At 46.8% G+C, this 19,299-nt stretch overlaps 1 protein-coding gene across 2 annotated transcripts in view; it reads right to left on the bottom strand.

Annotated features, from left to right (window-relative positions):
• The window catches only part of PCNX2 (pecanex 2), a gene marked incomplete at its 5' end in the record, with an annotated part of 286,590 nt that overhangs the window by 156,316 nt on the left and 110,975 nt on the right, over positions 1-19,299 (bottom strand). For both annotated transcript variants that reach the window (XM_080822822.1, XM_080822823.1), the window contains 2 exons: positions 1,851-1,947; positions 3,002-3,111. In XM_080822822.1, coding sequence (XP_080678948.1) covers positions 1,851-1,947; positions 3,002-3,111 — 207 coding nt within the window. The remainder of the gene's footprint in view (positions 1-1,850; positions 1,948-3,001; positions 3,112-19,299) is intronic.

The following is a 19,299-nucleotide window of genomic DNA, read 5'->3' on the forward strand; positions in this document are numbered from 1 at the left end:
GAAGGGCCGGAAACCTGACGGAAGGAGGCTCGTTAGGGGCCACGCATACGCAGTATGAGTCCTTTAAGAACTTTCAGAAAAAAGAGAGAGAGAAAGAAAATCAGAGACAAGAAGGGAAACCTTGTAATTGCACTGAGCACAAAAGGTTTTATGCACCAAACTGTAAAAGCTGAATCTGGCAGTCCTGTTAAAATATTATTATTAGACCAGAAGACTTTCCAGCGCGAAGAACACACACATCACGTTAGATCACCTACAAGCTGGGTGCTCTGCATTATACAAAGCATGTCCAAGTGATGAAAACCGACTAAGGCAACGCCTTGCCCACCACATCTACTCATCCTAATGAAATGCCAGCAGCATCTGCCAAGCAAATTGCTTGTCGATTTCATCGCTATTCGTACATTATTTTTCAATGCAATAAATCAGAAAGCATCTTCATCATTCATGAAATCGAGGAACATCTGGGGAGAAGAGTTTTTCTCAGACCTCCACGGGAGAACTTTCGTGTTGACATCAGGCCATTCTCTGGCTTTTAGAGAAACTGACCCACGAATGTCAGTTTGATCTGGCCAAGTCTCCATGGCGTCAACTTTAGAGATCAGGTTGCGGATGCCATCTATGCTTCAATGTCAAATGTTTTCCACCCTTTTTAGCTACCACCCCATCAGCCCCACAGGTTCACCTACTGCCCTGCTTTGCAAACATACTGCTGCTTTTTAAAAATTCATGATCCATGCCCTTATTCATAGTGACCTCCCTTTGATTCCTTGGTGGTGGCAAAAAAGCCCCTTCAAACTTCAGCTTCCCCTCCAGCCGCATTCAAAGGCACCGGCAGCTGAGTCTGAATTTTTTACACTACCATCATGTTGACTGAGTCCTGCACACTGTCCTAAAATTGCGGACTGCAGTTTAACTTGTCTAAATTCAATGTGATGTAGTACGTGTTGGGTGCTGGCGCCGTAGAGACCAAGACGGACAGAGAGGCCGCTCCTGGCTGGAGGAGCGTGGGATCCTTGGGTCATTAACTGCTGTTCTGGTGGTCTGCTCTTCCTAGTAAAAACACAGGACAAGCATGCCTGCGAGACAGCAGTCCGTTCTCTGCAAGCTCAACACGCACATGACTGGGAGGGTACACAATCAAGGAGCACTTACTTTTCAAAGGACTAATGTTTGGGAGTTGATACCAAAGAGGCTACCCCTGCTCCAAGGCTTTCTGAAACCGCCCCAAGCCATTGTCCTGGTGGACAAAGAAAGAGCATCCTTCTTCTCACAGTCTCTGTGTTCTGTTCCTTCTTCCTTCTTTTACTCTTTCCTTTTCCCTTCATGGGCTTCAACCAGTGTAACGGCTCCCATCTCCCACATCCCAGATGTTAAGTCTTAAAACCCAAGGGCTCCTAACAAAGGCTCTCAAAGGTCAGCCTTGAACGTGGGCAGAGTACCAGGAGCTCAGCTCCAGGCTGAGGCCAGAAAGGTTGGAGGGGCTGCCGGGAGCACATCAGGAACAAGCTTGGCAGAAGGTTTCTCGGAGCGGCTGAGACCGGTACACACCGGCCTGCCGCTTGCTGCCAGCAGGGGGCGGAGCGGACTGACCTTGTTTCACTGGAGCCGCCAAGCAACCGCCATCGATTGAGGACCAAGGGACCGCCCGTGGCAGGCACAGCCCTCCGCCTTCCAGAGGCTTGAGAAGGGGCCACACCCTCCAGGCAGCTCCACGGTCCCCGTGTCGTGTGGGCTGCAGACCAAGACAAGGCCCCTCTTCCCCCACTGAGGACCTGAGCTTTGCCCACAAGTTTCCACACCACGCTGAGCAAAACCCTTACACGCGTCATACGACACAAGTATCTCACCACTGACTCCTTCATCTTCTTGGGGAGAGGGTCTGCGGCCAGCTCTTCCAGGCTTGGGTGTAAAAATTTAGGAAGCAATCTAGAGGGAATAAAGGACCTGCAAAGGAACCAACGCACAGCTGTTACTATTTAAAATACGTGCGTATTACAATGTTTGCGTAAACCGCCTCTCCTGACACCTCCCACTTCCAAATGACAACAGCAGGGGCTCTCTCCTTTAACCAGTTCACAATAGAGGAAAAGAGGTACAGGGCAAGTCATCACAAATACCCCATTTGGATTTTCAGATTCCCTTCTTGTGAGAGTCAAGTCCAAGGTACGGGTACCCTGTTTGCCAGCAGCTAAGCTCACAGAGACTCTCGTCAGCCCACCCGCCTTCAGCCTCACAAAAAATGGCAGCAAAATGCAACACTTCGGCAAAAATATTTGAGAGGAAGAACTGTGCAAACCATATTTAACTTCTGTCCATTTTCCGTGCCTTTCATTTTGCTGCACACGGGCAGCCTAAAATGCTGGTTTTCTCTGGCCCGCAAAGAGCTAGGGCCATCCAAATACTCCCTAAGTTGGGAAAAATTACACGAGATGATTGACTATCACGACTGACAGGTTGATATCGGAAACTCTCACATCCCATGAAGCATTTCCACTTCCAAAGGGCGTATTTCTCAAAGATTCAAAAGACGAGATTAAAGGAAAGATAGGAAAGTATATTTCAAGTGACCGAAGATTGTTATTAAATACCTTTGAAATGTAGGCGCGAACTTCACTTTGAACCCAGAGAGCCCCACCATGTTGGGAACACAAACCTTTCAGAGATACCAGGGCCAGGTCCTCAAAAAAAACCACCTGGTGATGCTGCTTAAGGGATACGGAAAGGACCCTTGTCGAGGTGGGAGCTGCCCACACGGTCCACCCAAGGGGAAGTCTAGCAGCCTCTGCTCCCGGCCCTGTGCATTTTACTCGAAAAGCAGCAGAGCAAAGGGGAAATGTGTGCTGGAAGTCGACCCCTGATTTTCCTCAGTGTTGCGTCCGGCCTGCCTTTCTCCTACCCTCCCCGGTGGCTGGCCAGGTGAGCAGCGAGCGTCCAACGCCCCACTCCGTGACAAGGCGGGGCGGTGGGACCCAGGCCCGGCTGTGTGCGTGTTACTCACAGGAGCACAGAGGGGTCACTGCTCTGCCTGCTCAGATGGTAGGAAAGCGCAACCAAGAGGCCACAGAAGGCTGAGAACAGCGCTGGGATGTGCTGTGTGCTCCACGGCTCCTGGGGAAAAGACATCAGACACCAGGTCATTGCAAACGGCAGTGCAAAACATCAGGGTCACCACCTATGAAACACTGAGTGTGCAGCCCCAAGTTGCAGCCAGACGCACGTGGCGTGCTGTGGTCACTCCTGCCAACGGACATACCAGCACCTGACGGTCACACGGAAACCTTGCCTATGCATGTACAAACATTGCTTTTTTAACATTTTTAAATGTTACTTTAAGTTCAATTAATTAACATAGAGTGTGTTATTAGTTTCAGATGCAGAGGTCAGTGATTCATAGCTGCATGTAACACCCAGTGCTCATGACATCATGTGCCCAGTTACCCCGTCCCTCTCCCCTTCCCCTTCAGCAACCCTGTTTGTTTTTTATGGTTAAAGGTCTCTCTGGTTTGTCTCCGTCTCTGGTTTCGTCTTCTTTTATTTTTTCCCTCCTTCCCCTACAACCCTCTGTTTTGTTTCTTAAATTCCACATACGAGTGAAATCGTAGGGCATTTGTCATTCTCTAACTTACTGCACTTAGCATACTACCCACCAGTGCCACCCACATTGTCGCAAACGTAAGATTTCATCCTTTTTGCTGGTTCAGTGATAGTCCATTGTGTATATACACCACATCTTCCTTATCTATGGATCGGCCGATGGACCTCTGGGCTCCTTCCACTGTTTGGCGATTGTGAACATTGCTGCTATAAACATTCGGGTGCATGTGCCCCTTCGGATCACTACATTTGTACCCGTGGGGTAAATACCCAGTAGTGCGACTGCTGGGTCGTAGGGTAGCTCCACTTTCAACTTTTTGAGGAACCTCCATGTTGTTTTCCAGAGCTGCACCAGCTTGCATTCCCACCAACAGTGGAGGAGGGTTCCCCTTTCTCCGCATTCTTGCCAACATCTGTTGTTTCTTGACTTGTTAATTTTACCCATTCTGACGTGGTGTCTCATTGTAGTTGTGATTTGAATTTCCCTGATGCTGAGTGATGTTGAGTACTTTGTCATGGGTCTGTTGGCCATTTGTACATCTTTGGAGAAATCTGTTCGTCTTCTGCCCATTTCTTCACCGGGTTCTTTGTTTTCTGGGTGTTGAGTTTGATAAGTTCTTTATAGATTTTGGATACTAGACCTTTATCTGGTGAGACATTTGCAAATATCTTCTCCCATTCCGTGGATTGTCTTTTGATTTTGTTGACTGTCTCCTCTGCTACGCAAAGAGCTTTCTATCTTGATGAGGTCCCAATAGTTCATTTTTGCTCTTGTCTCCCTTGTCTTACAAACACTGACTTTGACACGGGATAGGATAGGGGCAGGGACCTCACAAACTAAATGTACATATTTATGAGTCTGTTTAGTTACTATTTTCTGAGAACATTTTTACTTACTCTTTTCCAAAATTAAGTTTAGGATTTATAAGATGTAACATTAAACATGTGTTGCCTCCCCTGAATTCATTATAGTGATAATGATAAGAACTGTGTTTCCTAGTGTTTATTGAATCAATGGTTTAAAAGGTGTAAGACACATAAACGCGGCATTCGAGATCAAATAGGGGACTGAAGAAACTCGGTCCAAATTAGACAGTCCCTAAAGAAAGAGAAAAACCGTCTGAAATGAAAAGAGCTTAACGTGATAGCAGCACCGACGCCAGAGATCAAGACACTGTGCTCGGAGCAGAAGGAAGAAGCAGGTGGGCAATACGTGTCCCCACTGTGAGCAGCCGGTGGGGGAGGCCCGGGACCCCGCAATCGTCCACCCATACTTGGCACGCCCTCTGACACCAACATGGTTTCCTACACACAGGAACCTGCGAAATGTGCAGCCTTTCCGAGACCATCGACAGAATCTATCGGTGCCTTCTGAGAGCTGAATCTCGTACAGGACTGCGAGGCTTTTCTCTGAAGGTTCCGATCCTTTAACTCACAAGGTGTTTCATCAGAGACGCGGGGAATGTTCACGAGGCTTAAAATGAAATATACGAATGGATGAGCCACCCGAGTGGGTTTTCTATTTGTGACTGCTAACATATGCTGGAAAAGCAAGTGTCACCTTGGCAGAGGGAGTGGCTTTGTTTTCAAGGGCCTCCCATCTGCAGAAATTAAAATGCATTTCTTTATCTCCCCCAGGGCGAGGGTCTAGCAGCCTGGGAGGGCAGCATCTGGAAGGAAAATGAGACCAACGATGGAGCAGGCCGCGGGGCCGGGGGGAGGCCACACTAACCGGCTCCATACACGCCCCTGGAGCAAGGGGCCTCCCCCCGGCACCCCAAGTCCTGCGCGCTGCTCTAACCGTCCCAGCGTCCTGAAGGTGCCACGTTGCGGCAGCGTTTGTGACTGCAGGTGCCTTTCCCACCACTTTGCCGGGAAATCCCATCCTCCCATCCTCTCTGCTCCCGTTGGAGTTTCCTTCCACAAAGTGCCGGCTTCCTGTGTCCCAGGGAGAGGGGCCCTGCCTTGGTCCTCAAGCCAGCCCTCCACTCGCGCCCACAAAGTCCTCTTACTCCACTGACCTCTCCTCGGTGGAGGAAATGGAAGCCTCTCTTTGCACTGGTTCCTTCTGTTCTGCCTGTAAAAATGCTTTTGCTGATGTTCCTTATTTTTTTTTAAAGATTTTATTTATTTATTTGACAGAGATCACAAGTAGGCAGAGAGGCAGGCGGGGGCGGGGGCGGGGAAGCAGGCTCCCCGCCAGGCAGAGAGCCCGATGTGGGGCTCGATCCCAGGACCCTGAGATCATGACCTGAGCCGAACCCAGAGGCTCAACCACTGAGCCACCAGGCAGCCCCTTGCTGACGTCTTTAAAAAGTAAAAAAGGCCCTCTTCCCCCATTTACCCTGGCAAGCCACCCGACTATCTCTATCCCTCTGTCAGTGGCAGCCCTGCCTTGCAAGCGACCCCTTGGCTTCCTTCACGTGAGGCATCTCCCTGTGGGGGCAGCACCTCTTCTCAGGGTGGGCTTCGAGCTGGGCCGACTGGATTCGAACCCGAGTCCTGCCACAGATGAGCTGTGTGGCCTTGGCTAAGTTACTCACCATCACTGAGCACCGGGTTACTTTCCTCTTCTTTAGAAAAGGGACACAATACAACTCCAGAGTGGCTGCAAGGGGACTCTTCTGTACCCCAGGTCATTTCTTAAGGTTTTTGACACAAGAGAGTCCAATGCAGCCCCTGCTTGGTGACTGACACCCCGTGCTCTGAGCTGGAAAGCCGGCTCTCCGGAGATTTTCCTCCCCACGGCCCCCGTCAGCTGGTCCCCACGCGCCACCACTGCATCCTTCCGCCCCGGTCCAGCTCTCTCTTCGTCCACTGCATCCCACTGGGTCAGGCCTCCACAGCCTCTCTCTTTCCAGTTCTACTGCTAACAGCTTCTTTTTTTTTTTTTTTTTAAGATTTTATTTATTTATTTGACAGACAGATCACAAGTAGTCAGAGAGGCAGGCAGAGAGAGGAAGGGAAGCAGGCTCCCTGATGAGCAGAAAGCCCGATGCGGGGCTCGATCCCAGGATGCTGGGATCATGACTTGAGCCGAAGGCAGAGGCTTTAACCCGCTGAGCCACCCAGGCGCCCCTACTGCTAACAGCTTCTTAGCAGGAGGACTGACCGCATCTCCACGTTGTTCCCCGACTCCGCAGGCCCCACAACGTGTCCTCCATGTGGCAAAGGAACAGTCCTCCTCACCTATAAAGCACATGAATCACGTTACTGCCTTTCACGCAGTATCTTTTCAAGTGTTCCTCATTGCCTACTAAAGTACATCTACTCCACAGGAAGCTACCTAAGCCAGTCAGGGCCTGACCCTTGCCCGACGTCCCGGCCTCATTCCTCGCGTTTACAACCTGCACAGCAGCAAATCCATAAAGATACCCTGTTCCTCCCTCCTGTCTTCACACACACGGCTCCGTCTGCACAAAGGGCTCTTGTGCGCTGGCCCTGCTCCACTCCCCTCTCCCTGGTGAACTCCTACCCATGCTTCAGGACCCAGGATAAGAATCTCCTCCCAGGCAGATTAGAGCCCTCCTCTGCGCATCAAAAATACACCTTTAAACACTCAACACTTGAGATATTTCACTTCTGCTCGCTGTAGGCACGGGTAGGACTTGGTCGTCATCTGACAGCCGCTGGCCACAGTCAGACTCAGAACAGCCTCCCGAGGGGCCAGTCTGGCATCTGTCTTTCCCCTGCACGTGGCACAAATGTCAGGACATCAATGTGTCTGTGAGTGAGTGACTGCGAGGGGTCCGTTTTCATGATTACATCGGTCCCTTCTCTGTGACCTGTGTGGAAAAGAATTTTCAGCAAGAAAAAAGGGTGAAGAAATTAAGTAGCTCAGATCAAATGTGGACCAGGCAGTGAAGTGCCACCAACATAATTAGACTTGGAGGAAAGGTGACCTTCGAACTCATCTGTCCCTTCAAACAGCGGCTCCAATAACAGAAAAGTTATTCTGAAGTTTGACAGCTTTGTTCTTTCCTAAGAGTCCGTTTGTGACCCATGCACTGGCCCCTTGCTCTGTGGCAGACACCAATGTACGCCCTTGTCAGGAGGGCGGACATGTCGGTATGACGAGCCACGTGAGGGCGCGGCGGGGGCCACTAGGCACTCACGGAGTGAGAAGCAGAGGCTCAAGTGAGTCAGGGGAGGGGCTTTCAACGGCACAGAAGCGATCAGGAGCTCATGGTCCTTCCCCTCTAGGGCCTTCTAGACAGGCCAAGCTCTCAGCTTTTGGGCGCCTGTGCGTAGACAGACACGGCCTCCTCCGTCCTCCCTATGCGCCTCCACTCCCTGCTCTGGCCACCCACCTAGGGCTTCCGATTGGGCTGTTACAAAAACAAACACGAAGTTTTCCAAAAGGAAAAACCCTGCAAAATTTTACTTCCCTCCATTAACTCCTCTGTGTTTGCCGATGCTGTATATTTAATTCACAGTTTTGTAAAGGTAGAGGCTTTCCTTTCACAGGCAGCCCATAAATACGCAAATGCTGGGGGGGGGGGGTCACGCTGAGATGGATTTGGTACCCGTGACCACGGAAGTAACCGTCGCTGCGTGGAACGGAAAAAAGGTGAAGGGCACAAGCAGAGGCAGAAGGCGATTCTGGGCTCATGGGCCCCTGGAAGAAGCGACGCTGCGGAAGCTCCGCCCCTCCCCCAGGCCTCCGCCCCTCCCCCAGGCCTCCGTCCCTCTTCGGTGAAATAACGGTGGCACCTTTCTTGAAGTATTGTTGTAATGACCCAGTGAGATCTGAAACAGCCCTGCCCACCGCAGAGTCGCGTGTCGGAGTCACTTTCTCACCGACTGGGAAAGAAGGAGAACCCACGAGGGATGGTCCCCACAGACAATCACTTAAATCTGGACTAAATCTATGTAAACAGTCAAGTTTGCCGACTTTGCCCACCCAACATCCCTGACCTAATCTTCTCTCATTTATTCTCGACTTGGCTAAATCCCTCCAAAGCAAACACGAAAGGTCGGTACTGAGGGACCCTCCCCGCTCACCTACTGAGATGGCCACTGGTAGAAAAGCCAGGGAAAGGTAAAACTATCAAGTCAGAAACAGTGAAGTAGGAGGTGAGTGATGTCCCGTTCCTTCTACTTCCCAGCATTTGTCTCCGTCTGTGATTACATATCCGTGTAAGTGACTATTTGATCGACATCTGATCCCTCCACTGGGCCCAGGCCACTGACAACAGGGATCCGCTTGCCTCACCCCAGGATGTTCCGAGCACCTTGTGCAGGCCCCCCACCCTGAAAGGCATTTAATAAATATGGGTGGAGCCAACACAACTGTCACTTCCTTACTATATAACGCGCATCTAAGAAGGGGAACAGTGTGGATCTTTTTAAGTGTCTACAAGTCCATCTTGTGCAGCGAGCAATGGTGGGGTAAGAATGGTCTCTGTTGTAGGCCACGTGCGTCCTAACTCTGCTGATTTTTTGCACTAAGACACTGGGCTAGCCACAAAGCCTGGGTTTCCTCATCTAAGAGAACTGCGTAGTGCACACCCCCTAGGGTTGTTGTAAATATTGTATGAAATACTATGTGTAAAGGACTTAGCGTAGCCAGTATAAAATGCTCTGTTATTACTATAATCTTTACTAAGTAACTCTCTGTCCAATTGGGCTGCTATAACAAAATACCAGACTCGTAAAGAACAGAAATGTACTGCTCACGGTTCTGGAGGCTGGGACGTCCAAGATGGAGACACCAGCACATGTGGTGTCTGGCTAAGACCTACTTAAGCCCTCAGAGCTGGCTTCTTCTTGCTATGTCCTTACACCATGGAAGGGCTGGAGGAGTTTCTCGAGCTTCCTTGATAAGAGCATCAGTCCCATTCACGAGGGCTCATGACCTAAGCTCCTCCCACACCCCTCACCTCCTAGTACCATCACCTTGAACTCCAGGATTTCAACTAATGAATCTTGGAGGAACACAAACATTCAGACCACAGAAGATACATGCGAGGACTAAGATCTGCAATAAAATCACATTTCCTGAAAAAATTAAGACTGACATTTAGTCCTTCTCCACAAGGCAAAAAGAACAGTGACTTTTGTTGAACCCTTTTATCCTGTTTCTAGAGCCCAGAGGGAAAATAAGGAAAGAGGAATCCTTCCACAAGACGCAAATGGGACCTCACCAACACGCAGCGTGAGTATCCCAGGCTGCACTGTCTGAATGGACAGGTAACTCTCATCTACTATTTTAAGACATCTGGTGGCAGATGTCTGTATTCACTCCTCCATACATACGATTTCTTTTAAGCATAACAGCTTCAGGCTAACCTGTCTGACCCGAAGAGACAGCAGTGTGGCCAAGAGGGCAGGACAGAAGGAATGAATATTTCCTCTACCAGGAGATGATGATGAAGGAGAGAGATGCCGGAAGGGCATCCACAGCCTTCCCAGAATAAGGGTCGGATGAAGGACGGCCAGGAGTCCGCATTCCAGGCACAGCTCTGCACGTTTCGCAGCCCAACCTCAGCTCCTCACACAACTGAATCTTAGAACCTGGGCTTACCTGAACTTAGACAGACTGTAGAAAGGCAGACAGCCTGGGTCTCCCTCAGCTCTCTCCTGGGAACAGCCTCAAGTCCAAGTTCTTAACCTTGTTCTCATTTTCAACAGCTCCAGATATAAAAATAGATTAAAGATACACATTCGTCACTCACTCTCGCTCTCTCAGTCTCACTGGATACATACAGCTACTTGGCTACTTGGATATCAAAATCAGTTATTCTTTCATGTGTGGTATCAGAATTTGCAAAACCATGCCATCTTCCGGAAAGATTATTTTAGCTTTAGAAGAGATCTCATAGCTGAGCAAGACTCACCCCTTCAAATTATCGATCAAGTAAGACAGGAAGAAGGGAAAAGACTTGCCCAAGGGGGCAAGATGGGGACGAAGCCCCCAGTTCAGTGCTGTGTATACTCCGCTACCCTAAATGTCTCTGCAGGTCATTGTGCAAAATATGTGCCTATCTCACCACCTTCCATAAAAAAAGGTTGGTGCTTTTTGTATGATCGCTAAATTAAAAGTTCCTGGCTTTGCAGGCTGTGTCAGAATCCCCCATTCAACAATGCCGGACAGGCAACTGCCTGTTGGATGGCTTGCTGTAACACAGCAGAGCAAGAGCCCAGCAAAGTGACCTGGGAGGAGCTCCAGGGCAGCCTCCTGGAGGACCAAGAAAGGAGCTGGGATGCAAAAGGCGACAAGGATCGAACCTGGGGAGTGTGCCGCAAGTCACGGAGGGGTGCGATGTTTCCAGGGGCCTGGGTATGCCACGGGGGGTACCGCTGGGTGTCATTCTGAAGGTACAGCTCCTAAAGCATGGGGAAGATTACAGGGAGGCATAGAAGAACAGGAAATAGTTAAGCTTGGAGGAAATAACCCGGAAGGGAAGGGAAAGGACCTTTACGGTTTATCGTCCCATAATTCTCTGGGCTGCGAAGAGAGGCAGCTGGGCGCCACTGACTGAAGATCAGACGAGAGGGTGTGTGCTTCTCCATCAGCGGTGGGACTGCACGTGCTGAAAGGAAGGACTTCCTGACTCGGATACACAAAGTTACATCTAGGGAGACATTAGCATTTCCTTATCACACCTTACGTTAAAGCACAGATCTTTTCTTTGGAGAGTGAAGACCTAAGCATGCCTAGAAGGGAGGGAAGGAAGGAAGGAAGGGAAACTTGGTGAAGCTTTCCTTGTGCTTTTCTTGTACAGAACCGATTACTGTCTAGCAGCTCCACAGTCTTCCCCCCCCCCCAACACACAACTAATAAATAATGTGAGTAAAAGAAGAAATTATCCAGAATTATTTTATAAAATTAATGGGGGGGCAACAAGATAAACTGGCTTTGTCCCATTGTTTTATTCCTTTCTCTTCAATCTTCTGATTGCTGTCCAGGCTGTGCCCTTGCTAATCGCCATCCCCTGCTTCTCTGTCTGCCCAGTCTCACAGGCAGGACTGCCCTGCCCTGCGGGAGACCAACAGCAGGACAGACAGCAGCTTTCCACGGCACTGGGAGCCGTCCCAGCCACGCTTCTAGAAGGAGCTGAGCTTGTCAAGTCAGAGATACAGTAAGAAAAGAAATACACTTAGGGGTGTTTTTATTCTAATCTTTATTTAGGGGATAGAGAGAGGAATACTGACATTTGAGGAAGAGAGCAACTGACCTGAAGAGGGCTTTTGAGAGAAAATGATCAAATTCACTGTGTATTTTATCTGTAAGGTTAGTACAGTTTCATTTCCATGAAGAGAACCAGGACAGAAGAGGCAAAGTACTGACTCACATTCTTAATGGATTTTTGTCAGTAAACTTCTCTATTTTAAATATATACATATTAATTTTGAATTTTATATATGCTCTTTATTATACTCACAGACACAAACACACATATGTACATAGACACTATATATATATAGAGAGAGAGATTTATACTACATAAAGATATTATGCATTATTATAGAATTATGGTTATTATATTACATAAAGATATATTATCTGTGAGTATAATAAAGGTATATCTTTATATAATATAAATCTTTATATATACATAAATTTTATCTGTAAGATACATATTATACCCTATTTATACTATGCCAACATATATCTTTATGATATATTTTTACATATATATAAAATATATATATGAAGATTTGGAGGGAGATAAGGTTTTAAACAAACTATCACTCACTGATAATGAAGTATATACCATGTGACAGTTTGCCTCAAAATTAACATCCCTAATTGCTTGGAGATGTGTCTCAAGGGCCCCTGGATTGGGAGTGATACGGACTGATGAGTGCTGGCTTCATAAAACTCCCACAGGTTTTGAAATATTTTTAAGAGGTAGAAATAAAACTGTCTCATCGTCCTACAATTCTATGGTAGATTTCACATGCATTTGGGGATTCTTTTGATGAAATGCATAGGGAAGTTCAGCCTCTCTCTGAAGAGAGTGTGAGTTTCAACATTTTTTTTCTCGGGCATGTCAGACATCTCTACGAGGGAACTTAGAGAGAAGATTGAGGGTTTGGTTATAAAATGAATGCAAACAGACCAAATTTTCACTTGGCTAAGCCCTTCATATCAGGTTCACACCCTTTCTTTTTTAAGGAAAAAAAAAAAATGAATGGATTTTCTTAGCCCATTAAACATGGGGGCAGTTCCAAGATCCAGGATTTCACGCATCCCAAAATAAGAATTAGATCATATCGCTCTAACTCTGATATAAGTCCTGATTCTCCATCTGTTTTTGACAAGAATCTCATCTTGAAGGAGAAGGAACTCTGTGCCCCTAATGTTCCAGAAATTCTGTAAGATCAGTATGTCTCCTAGTCCTGTACTGTGTGCCCTGTTCATCTTCCGTGTACGGCTCACAGGCGACCATAAGACAGGCGCTCGTGAGCACTCAAGGGGCACATCTGGGCTCCCCCTCCCTTACCCACAGCTCACCTCACAGCAGCCTTTGTTGTTGTCCCTCTCAGATCTTCAACATTCTGTGCCCCCTCCTTGCCCCCAGCCTCCCACTGAGTCTAATTCATAGTCAGTAATCACTGTGTGTTCAATAAATACATGAATGAGCCTATGAAGAAATGTGACAAGTCAGACTTTGTGGTTTACTGAAAGAAGAGTTTTCTTATTTTGCATTGTGTTTCATTTTGGTGAAAAACGTCATATGTTTGTGATTCAAGAAAATAGTTTTAGGAATACGCACTAGGGAAAAATGAGATCATGAGCTATCAAGATGGACGGATAGGTGCCACTCATGCAAACCTGTCCATATCAACCTAGACAAATAAACACACGCACGTACACACACGCAAAGATGTATATTTTTTGAAAAATATTGACATTTGCTTTCCTTCTCATAGCTTTCTTCTCTGTTACCTGGATGCGTTGCAAATGCTTTCAGAATTCCTTCTACGTAACAGACAGTGACTCTGCACAGGATCTACAAAGCCTATGTAAACCACAGTCTGTGATTCTGAGGGGCTCACGGTCAAGGCGTGACTGCTGGAATGTACATGCCAACAGCAAAAATCACAGTAACGGTTCCTATGTATTAAGCAAGGACTGGACTGGACACTTCACATGTATCATCTCATTCGGTTCTTAGTGCACTTGAAAGGTAAGTGTTGCTCCTTTTAGGCAGGAGGAAACAGCGGCTTATATTTAACTAGCTGTTTTGGTGACATAGAACTGATTTTCCACATAGAACTGGTTACATACAGAAGCAATGAATACTGAGTGAACACTGAAAGGACAGTATCGTCCACAGGCCATTGAAAGAGAGAAAAATATACTCCTCCCATATGGCTGGGAAAGGTACAGCCCTGCATGTCTACTGGCCGGGGCATGGCTCCAGCTCCGGGCCTCGCATCTTCTGTTCCATGCGCAGGTGCCCGCCCCTCTCCCTATCACTCCAAACTGGACTGTCACCGAATCCTACCGATATTGATGTCACTCGTTTCCTGCATTTGACCGTTTCATACTCTGTGGCTACTGCCAAAACCTGAGTCCGGATCTTCACACAACAATTGCACATCCACTTCCAACAACCGAGCTACCATTCTTCTTCTTCCTGTTTACCCTCAATCAGGGTCAACAACCACTGTCAACATCAACCAACCCAAGTTTGAAGATCATGACAATCCAGTCTTAACTGGGTTTACAGACCAATCATACCTTTTTAACTTCCTAGGGAGGGTGACAGAAAGCAGTGGCTGCCTACCTGATACACACCAATCTCTCCCTTCTTCCCCACAAGAATTAACTCCTTTCCAGTTGGTTAGACAGCCGAAAGACTGGTAATTCCCACTCACTGGCCACTAGGAGTGACATGATGCTAACCAAAAAAATATAATCTTAAGCCCAGAATAATAAAAGCAAATTAAAACCTGGATTTCATTTTCAAACTTCTTACTATTAACATTGTCATTATGTTCACCATCATCATCATCATCACCACCACCACCACCACCAACTAGTAATGCTAATAACAGCATCTGCTGTAGTTTCCTATTGTAGTGTAACAAATGACCACAAACTTATTGGCTTCAACAACACAAACATATGCTGTCACGGTGTCCAGCAGTCAGGAGTCCGCACACAGCATGGCTGGTCTCCCAAGGCTGAAATCACAGTGCTGGCCAGGTTGCGATCTTACCTGACACTTGGGGTCTACTTCCAAGCTCACTCGTGGTTGGCAGAATTCAGTTCCTTGCAGCTATACGACCAACGTCCTCGTTCTCTTGCTGGCTATGGGCTGGGCTCCCCTTTAGCTCCGAGAGGCCACTCTCAGGTCCTTCACATGTGGCCCTTTCCAGAAGCAGTTCTCAGCATGGCTGTTCACTTCTTCAAAGCCAACAGAGGAGGCTCTCCCAGCTTCTTCTGGCTCTGACCTCTAGATCCTCTTTTAAGGGATGTGTATTTAGTCAACTGATTAGGGGGCCTTACTTACATTGGCAAAATCCCTCCAACTTTGCCAGAGTTGTAACCTAACGTAATGTAACCTAATCACATCCCATCATACTCACAGGTCCCGCCTACACTCGGGGGCTCGAAATTATCCAGAAGTGGCACACCAGGGGGCAGAAGTCTTGAAGCAATTTTAGAATTCTGCCCACCACACCATTTAATGAGAACACTTGAGCTAGGTACTTTATATACATTCTCAATTTAATTTCATTTACTTCTGACAACATTCATATGAGGGTAGGCATTTCTAATCCATTTTACAATTGAAAAAACAATGTGAATTAGCCATGTGCCCCCAGGCAAATAACTTAAGCACTCTGTGCTTCACATTCACGGCTGGAATATAGAAATGCTATTATCTTCCTCATGTATTACATAGAGCTATAATAAAGGGCAAATGAGAAAACGCTTGGGAAATTATTTCAAAAATTAAAGTCCCATAGACCTGCAAGGTATCTTATATGCCTGCGAATTGTTCTTTGGGCTAGAAAATATATTTACACTTCAAATGTGCTGGAGAGGATGGAACAGAAGTAAGCCAAAAAGATACAAGGTCTGGGAGCTGGGATGTGTGATGTTGAGTGAGAAACTTGCTCTCTCGCTGGACCCACATTTTCTCATATTAAATAATAAAATGAAGGGACTGGACTAGAGGATATCTGAGGTCCATTTCAAAACTAAAACTTTGTTTTACATCTATAAGTACATTTTAAATCCTGAACACAGGGGAAATGCCATTGTTTTAGCTGCAACCCTGTGGTACCTAGAAAAATACGGCAAAACCTCTCCCACAAGCAGTTGTTAATGATGTTAGAAAACATTAAATTATAACAATGTGTCTCAACCTCTGGGTCCCCAAGCCATCAATAAAATAGAATCTCTTTGTAAGGGATAATAATAATTTTTAAAAACCCAAACAGAAATACTGGTTTATCCAGACATACAGAAAACCCAGCTAATTAACTACTGAGCCATTTCTCTGGGGAGCAAACATTCTGGTTGTTTCTGTATATCACTGTCAAATATTTAAGTCAATGAAGAGACCGTGTCTGTTATTTGCTACCATGTTGGATGATTCAAAGAGAATATGAAATTAAAGAAGGAATCAAATTTTTCCCCTAATTAATATTCCAGAAAGCAAAATTAACTCACACTCCCCCAATCTCATTCTATCAAATGAGAATAATAAAAATCAAGGACATAAATAGACAGCAAGACCCATATAAAGAAATAGAGCTTGGCAAGGCAAGTGACAGGCTGAAACCATTCACAGGGGCTCATGCACGCACCATGGCGTAGCAGAGATAAGGGGTGGGGGGATGAATTCCAGCAACGCAAGGAGTAAGCATAAAAGACATAAACAAAAGCATCATTAAACAAGAAGTGGAATCACAGCTCTGGGCGAGTGTGTCAGACTGAAGATGGGTGAACTTTTCTTTTTTTTCTGAACGACTCCCTTGCCAGTTTGCTAACCACATTCTTTCAATTCACAGCATTTAACAGGTGCTTCATTTTAAAGCGGAGCGTCAACCTGCGGCCATCGGAACACTCAAGACTTGCAAATAAGAAGGGAGAAATGCAAATCGCTCTGTTTTTACCAAAAGCTCTTTTCAAAATGCTGTATAGATAGAACATTAAGATTCCCCAACAACAGATCCTATGAATCCTCACGAGAGAAGCTTGTTCTATGCCGAGCAAGGGAAGTCAGTACCTCTCTGAGATGAAATAAACCTTCCAAAGGACCCCAGTTCCACCTGTTCCCACACCTAAGGAAGCCTCGGAGCCTTTGGAGTACTCATCCCCACCACACGGCTAGCAGCGTGCTTGCGAAATGCAGTCCATGTACTGGGACCCAACAGTTACCTGGGCTTATAGCACGCCACCAACAGAAAAGGAAACAAATAAAAAGTCTCAGCCCAGGATGGTAAATGGATTTAATCCCTTCTGCCAGTTTTGGTCCCTTGCACCATCTGGGCAGCCTGTGGCCCGATGGACCTTAGTGAGAACAATGCTGTGATCAGTCGGCAATGTCTGATGTGATAAAGTCAAGAGAAGGTGAGGGAATGGTAAAAGATGAATCACAACGAGGTAAAAACCCAAAAAACTTCTGATTTTCTGAGTGCCAGATTCTTCACTAGTTTCTGAAACCTTCCAAGAATTTTGCAGGAAAAAAGTCATCTGACAATCCCGGGAGTGTACATTACGTTGGATAATATTTGAACTGGAAATAATGAGGCTTCAGCACTTGCCAAATGAAAAGGGTTTTTCACAGCCTACAACTTCTCCTTTAGAAATTAATCTCAGGAATCCCACGAGCTGCTCCTCCACAGAGAGTGTCCTAGGGGTGGGAGATTATTCTGTCTTCCCTAGAGTCAACCACGAGTCTATGACCAATGGGGTATTTCTCTCTATCAAAGGAGGCCTACCTGCCCAAAAGCATGAGGCCCAAGACAAAGTCAACTGGTGGGATGTCTTAATGCTTTTGTTTCCATCTCTACTGGCGCCATAAGCTCATCTACGGTGCTCGCCATCTTTGGGTGCATGACATTCTCTAAGTTCCCTTCATGTAACCACTCTTCTTAGGATGCACAACATGCCCACTGGATCAAAAGCATGCATTTTTAGCCTTATATTCAATATTTTTAGTAACTTTGATAACTGCCCAGAGATCCAATCGCCTCTCTCATTCACCATTAGTAGGTTAGTTTCCTCAGCACCCCGTCCACCTGCCCTGCTCATTCATTCCTAACTCTGATGAAAATGGTTCACATGCCTGACTGAACAGTCTTACAGTGAAGTTCTCAGGCCAAAGACAAAATGTTTGAAGACTATGCTGAATGACCACCTTCTTTGACTAACTTTCCCTTTTCTGATCATCCACAGTGTATCATCTTTGAACTGACTTCTCCTTTATCTTTATAGGACGTGGTCCAGTGATTTCTGAAGAAATAAATATATGCTGGCCAGCAGTGGATGCAAACTTCTCAGCTCCTACTTTTCCTACAGAAAACTTGCATGTTCCCATTTCCAACAACCAAGAAAGCTACACATACATCCGATGCTGTTTTTTGATCAGGGTTGCAAAGAAAGGTATAGAAGTGGGGGGTCCTGGTCAAAATGGCATGAAAAACATAGAGAACTAGCTCCCCACCCCCCCCCCCCAAGAAATGTCCAACAACATAGTCAAAAAGGGAAATGCATAAACCCTCACTAGGAACCAGAGAAGGCACCTGTGCATAAGCCACATGCTCTAAGGAGTTATTCCAGACGTCATCTTATAGAGGGAACTACACTGAAGGAAGGTTTGGGGGTCAACACATGACCCCAGCTCCTACTTTCCACTTGAGAGAGAAAGAGCAGTGTACTGGGGGAAGTGACTCATAAAAGACCTTGATCATCCCCTGCTGGCATCACCTACACCAGAAGTGGGAGAGCTAGAGCTGAGGTCACCACGGGACTGGGAGGCTACCCAACATTTTGACTTGCACATTTGTGGACTGGCCGTACTTGCAGACCCCCACTGTCTTGGAAGCAGCAAGTTTTATTTGACCAGTTTGCGGGCAGGGATGTTGGAGTAAAGCATGAAATACAGAAGAGCACTGACCCCGGGTTTCTACAAGCACATCTACTGCTTGTGACGAAACTTCCTGATATTACCACCTGAAACTCCATCCACAGGACACTTGAACAGAGGAAGTTATATCTGAACTGGTCGTATGTTCCCGGAACACCCTTCACTTTGCTTTCTTCTCTTCCTATATTTTAGACCTAAGGTACCTCTGGAAACATTGTTTAGGGACCCTTAAAATTTTCTGACAGAAATTAGCTCAATTCCTACCTGGCTATAGGACAGAGATCACAAAATCTAATGTCTACCCAAGCAGACAGGAGAAATAAATGCAATATATGGGTCCAGTGTTAAGAGAGGATGACAGGGTGTGATGAGATCTGGAAGTGTGGGGCAGCACCGACTCACTCTGCCATTTCAGCGGGGTGTTACCATGTGGGAATGTGGGCTCAGGGGTGCCAGAGCTTCAAATTCCTTAAGTAGGAAATCATACTTTTATATCAAGTGGCCTAAATTTTTTTAAAGATTATATTTGTTTATTTTTCAGAGAGTGAGAGAGACAGAGCACAAGTAGGCAGAGAGGCAGGCAGAGGCAGAGAGAGAAGCAGGCTCCCCGCTGAGCAAGGAGCCTGATGCGGGACTCGAT

Source organism: Martes martes, assembly GCF_963455335.1.
Source record: "Martes martes genome assembly, chromosome: 14".
Classification (NCBI taxonomy): domain Eukaryota; kingdom Metazoa; phylum Chordata; class Mammalia; order Carnivora; family Mustelidae; genus Martes; species Martes martes.